Source organism: Suricata suricatta, chromosome 8 (assembly GCF_006229205.1).
Source record: "Suricata suricatta isolate VVHF042 chromosome 8, meerkat_22Aug2017_6uvM2_HiC, whole genome shotgun sequence".
Classification (NCBI taxonomy): Eukaryota; Metazoa; Chordata; class Mammalia; order Carnivora; family Herpestidae; genus Suricata; species Suricata suricatta.
This window is the reverse complement of record NC_043707.1, coordinates 782,301-787,311: the sequence shown is the minus strand read 5'-3', so window position 1 is coordinate 787,311 and position 5,011 is coordinate 782,301. Positions and strand designations below refer to the sequence as shown.

The window sequence follows — 5,011 nt, the reverse complement described above, 5'->3', positions numbered from 1 at the left end:
CCGAAAAGGGCCGCCAGCCACCCAGAAACCCTTGCTGGGCTCCGCCTGGGAGGAAACCATGGTCCCGAATCTGGACCCGTTTTGCCTACTGAATAGGCCCCCGGGGAAGGAAGACGCTGGCAGCAGGAACGGCTTCCTGGGGCCTCAGATCTGTTCAAATCCAGACACAGCCCCGCAGTTGGTGGGGGGTCTGGCTGTGCCCCAGCGCTGGAGCGCTGCGTCTGCCTCCCAGGGGGCTCCGGGCGCCCACATCCTCCGCGGAGGGCTCCGGGTAGACCCCACTCCTGCCTCAGCCAAGGCCCTTGGACCAGACCCGTTGCTCTCGGAGCTCCCATCCCCCCAGGCTTAGGAAGGCACCACACAAAATGCAGCCCGAGTAGATAAAAAGCGCTTTTTTTTTTTTAATTTTATCAAATTGGTCTGTACAAAAGTTAGCGTTGCTTGGTCAGAAAGTCGCGGAACACAGCGGGTAAGTGACAGCGGAAGCCCAAACTCCACGAAACAACGGGTTTTGCATCAAAATGAGTTCGCTGTAGTTCCCTGCCCCCACCCCCAGAAAGAGATATGCAAAAAAAAAAATTCTTCTCTTCTAGAAAAAGGTAGGAAAAAGTAGAAAAAGTACAAAGAAGCAACTTCTCAGAGGTCTTCAAACGTACAAAGTTTTAAAGGCACAAGTTCCGTGAAGTAGGCAGTTACCGTTGCTCGGAACACAGAAGCAGCAGTCCGCGTGCGCCAGGGATTATTTGTCTGAAGCTAAGACTCTAAACACTTAGTGGAGAAGGTTTTAGTTTCACAGCTTGTAGGTGGCGTCTGAGTCCTAAGAGCCGAGATTAACGGGCTTCTCCAGACACCCCCTCCCAGGAAATCCCGTCCCCCACTTGGCACAGGTGCGGGCAGGGATGCAGCCCAGGGACACCCATGCCCGCTAAGCCTCGCCCTCACACGGGGGCCACGGCACCCCAGCCCAGTCACAGACACGACCAGCCAACCCCGTGTCCTCCCCCGGGGGCCCGGCCGCCTCCCAGGGGCCCGGATCCCCGGGTCCCCACCCCGCACGTCCTCCTGGCCCTGGTGCTCAGCGACCCAGCCTCCGTTTTGTCTGAAATTCTACTTTCTGCACAAATCGCTTCGTTAATTAAAGATAAAATAATACAGAACATAAATACATTTCAACAGCTTCCAAAACAAATCGAACGTGTTTAAGCTTCAAAAATAAAAATTAAAAAAAAATAAAAAGAGGGAAGCGTTAGTCACAGCCAAACCTTGCCAGGAAGAGCCTGCGCTGTGGGAGCACCCCGGATCTGAGGGGCCCGCGCCGAGAGGGGCCCCTGCAGCCGCGTTCTCGCCAGGCGGTGGGTGGCGCTGCCCTGCGGCGCCGGCGCCCGTTGGTCCCCTGGGTTCCCGGCGCGAGGCTGGCGGGGACCCTGGGACACAGAGCCCCCACGCCTCTTCCCTCCTTTCTGTTTTGTGCTGTGGCTGCTTTGTGTCCACGGAAATGCAAAACCAAAAGGCTGCGTCTTCAGGGAAGAGGGCCCAATGGCCGCCCCTCGTCCAGAGTCGCCAGTCACCGGAGAGAGCGGGCGAGAAGGAGGAGGGCTTTGTGGGCTGAAGGGCGTGTGGAGATCTGGAAGCAACGGGGCGTCGGGCACACAGTGCGGTTTCCCACAGACGTCAGCAGGCCCTTGCCGGAGCCGTGATCTCTCCTCCCTCTGCCACGGCACCCCTTCCGGAAGACCGGAGCCTCTGCCGGTCTGTGCCGATAAAGGTTCTCCCTCCCCGAGGCCAGTCCCCTCCACGGGCCGGGCCGCGGCGCGCTCAGGGTCTGCTCAGGGTAGTGTACACGGGCTGGTCCCAGTTGCCGGGTGGGCTGTGGGCGGGCGGCACGGAGAGGCCGCTGAGCAGGGGTGAGGCGTAGGGCCGACGGGAAGGGTGGAAGTAGGGGCACTGGTAGAGGCTGGAGGGGCAGCCGGGGTACGGGCTGTAGTAGCTGGGCGCCTGCAGGTCGGTGTAGTCGCACTGCGAGCTGGTGAAGGAGCTGGTGGCCGGGGCCGGGGCCGCCGTGGTCACGCTGGCCTGGCCGCTGTAGGAGCCGTAGTCGGCGCGGCCCGGGGAGCCGTGGGACTGCTCGCCGTAGTGGCTGGGGCTCAGCTGCTCCGTCTTGATGTGCGGCCGCGGGGGGCCCGTCTCGGTGGGCGACGCCGAGGCCGACGGGGCTCCCTTGTGGGCCCACACAGGGGACGCCCCGAGGCCGGCTGCCCCCGAGTGTGAGTAGGACGCACCCCCGTAGGAGCTGGCGGCGGGCTGGCCCGGCTCTGCGGGCAAGGCCGAGTGGCCGTTGAGGGGCAGGTACTGGTCGAACTCGTGCACGTCGAAGGTGTCCATGTTGCCGATGACCTCGCTGCTCAGCTCTGAGATGTCCACGTTGCTGAAGTCGATGTTCTGGCGCCCGCTGTCTGCCAGGCGGCGGCCCTCCAGCTTCAGCTCCGGCTTGCCCCCGTGGTGCAGGTCGGTCTTGGGGGTGGTGGGCGGGGTGGGCGGCCCGTGGGTCTGCCCTAGGGACAGAGCACATTTCAGGCATGAATGCCCCTTCTGTGGGGGGCCGGCCGGCGACTCCCACCCAGGAGGAAAGCCAGCCCGCTAACTGCCACAGGTGGAAATCAACGGCTTTTTGTTTCTGCACATTTCCCAGAAATTCCAGCCGAGCCAGACCCAGACCTCACCGCTTGGCAGAGGAAATTCCCTTACGCACTGCTCTGCAGCGAGACCTGGGGGCATGGAGGCCCCCCGCCCCCACCCCGTGAAGACCAAGGTGGGGGGAAGGAGAGGAAGCGCCCAGCCCCTTGCACACGACCACAAGGCCGTGCACACGAAACCGAATGTTCCGCAGGCTCACGGTGGCACAGGCTGGACCGAGACCGCTCGGCTGGCCAGGATCCCCCCCCCCCGCCCCCGCCGTCCCTCCGGCCTTGAGGCCGGGCTGCTGACCACCGCGCCAGGGACGTGCGTGAGCGCCGGGTCAGCACCAGCAGCAGAAAGCCCAGGGGAGGCAGAACCGCCTTCAGGCAGGGCAGGAAACGCCCACGTCACGTGACCCCTGACCAGGGAAGCAAGCGCTGGGAGAGCGTCAGCACTCAGAGGGGCTGAGCAGACCCCCGTGTGCCCCGGGGACCTCGAGGTGGGGGGGGACGGACACCAGCCCTGGGGGTGGACCCCTGCTCCCTACTCCCACTGCCCATCTCAGCGCAGGCCAGGACTCCCACTTCTCCCGCTGGGGGGCCCCCCCGGCGCCCACCTGTGTGGTCGCTGTGGTGGTGCGCGTCCCCGAGACCCGCGTCCGCCTTGTACACGGCGCCGCCGCGGGGATGGGGGCCCAGCTCGGCCCCGGAGTCGGAGTCGCCCTGGCCCGCTTTCACGCTCTTCCTGCGACGCGGCTGGTACTTGTAATCCGGATGGTCCTTCTTGTGCTGGACCCGCAGCCGCTCCGCCTCCTCCACGAAGGGGCGCTTCTCGCTCTCGCTCAGCAAGCTGCGGCGCCAAGGGCAGAGGGGGGACGGTGAGGGCACCCACGCCGCCCCGGGGGAGGGCCTCGCGCACCCCGACGCTCACGGGGCGCCCGCACGTGCTCCCACACCTCAGCAGGCACCAGGCGGGCGCCCCCCTCTCTGAGGATGCGGGGGGGGGGGGGGGGCTCAAGCCGGCAAAGACTTCTGGTGAGGGTCAAAGGCACATTCTGGAACAAAACCCAAAGCTTTCCGTCTCCATCATCTCCTTACTTCCCTTCGCCCTGAAACTGTAAGCCCCCTCTCTCTTGGGCTTTCTAAGGCAGGCAGGGGAGGCGGCGGAGCCCAGCTGAGAACACTGCGGACAAAGCGAGGCTTTTCGGGAGTGAGCAGGGAGGGACCCCCTGGGCACTGGGCTTCCCAGCCCTCCGGGAACCCTGGCTACCCCGGTGGTCCTCGCGGAGGCTGGCAACACACGCCGGGCCCCGCAACCATTCCAGAAGCTCACCTCCACTGCCTATGGGGCAGGGCACAGAGCTGCCAGAGGCCACTGTGCCCGGACAGGGCACATCCGTGCCAACTCCCAGGGCCCACTCAGGAGGGGAAGAGCGAGAAACGGGATCCTGCGCCCTGAACCCAAAGCCACCGTTGGAACCCGAGTAGACTGCCATCGGTGGGGGACAGGCTGTTAAGCGCAGCAAGTGCCCTGCCCCTGCCCTGCTTGCGGCACGAGCACCCAGCTCCCCCACGCCCAGCGGGCACAAAGCACACTTGTGCCGGGCGGCTCTCGCATCCCTGGCCTTTCCCTGCCAAGGGGTGAGGGGTGCAGAGCGGGCAGAGGATGGAGCAGCTGCAGGGAGGCTGCCAGCCCGTCCGAGAGTGGAGGAGAGCCCTTTCCAAAGCGGGGCGCCTCCAGCGAGCACCATACTACCCCGTACTGCGTCCTGGTTCTGGACAGAGCCGCCTTTCCTCGGGACTTTGGGGCCGCTCACAGGTGGGGTCCCCCTCTCAGCAGGCGGGTGGGGGCTGAGGCAGTGTGCTAGGGCTTGCACGCTCGCCCGCAGCCCTCCGTGGCCCCCACCGCCTGAGCACCCGGCGCAGTCAACCCGGTGGAGGGCGGTCGTCTACAAGGACGGGTCTTGGGAACAGCCGCTGGGAGCAGAGCCGAGGCCGGGCGCGGGGCCCCCTCCTGAACCCCAGGACCCGCTCGCAGCCCGCCCGCGCAGCTGCGGCCCCCGTCCCCGCCCTGGGGACAGAGCACTCACCGCCACAGCTTGCCCAGCGTCTTGCTGAGCTCCGCGTTGTGCAGGTGCGGGTACTGGTCGGCCAGCTTGCGGCGCGCCGCCTGCGCCCACACCATGAACGCGTTCATGGGCCGCTTCACGTGAGGCTTGGCCTTCAGTGCGCCGCCGCCCCCGCCGCGCACCGGCATGGGCACCAGGCTCCAGTCGTAGCCCTTGAGCACCTGCGACACGGCGTCGCGGATGCAGGCTGGAAAGCGTTCGTCCGCC

The 5,011-nt window shown here is 65.6% G+C and overlaps 1 protein-coding gene across 1 annotated transcript in view; it reads right to left on the bottom strand.

Annotated features, from left to right (window-relative positions):
* Positions 1-377: 377 nt before the first annotated feature.
* Positions 378-5,011, bottom strand: part of SOX8 (SRY-box transcription factor 8) — a 16,743-nt gene continuing 12,109 nt past the window's right edge. Inside the window, exons 5-7 of the mRNA XM_029949160.1 lie at positions 4,766-5,011; positions 3,293-3,525; positions 378-2,552 (exon numbers count right to left, since the gene is read on the bottom strand). Of these exons, the coding sequence (XP_029805020.1) occupies positions 1,816-2,552; positions 3,293-3,525; positions 4,766-5,011 (1,216 nt within the window). The 3' untranslated portion in view covers positions 378-1,815. The remainder of the gene's footprint in view (positions 2,553-3,292; positions 3,526-4,765) is intronic.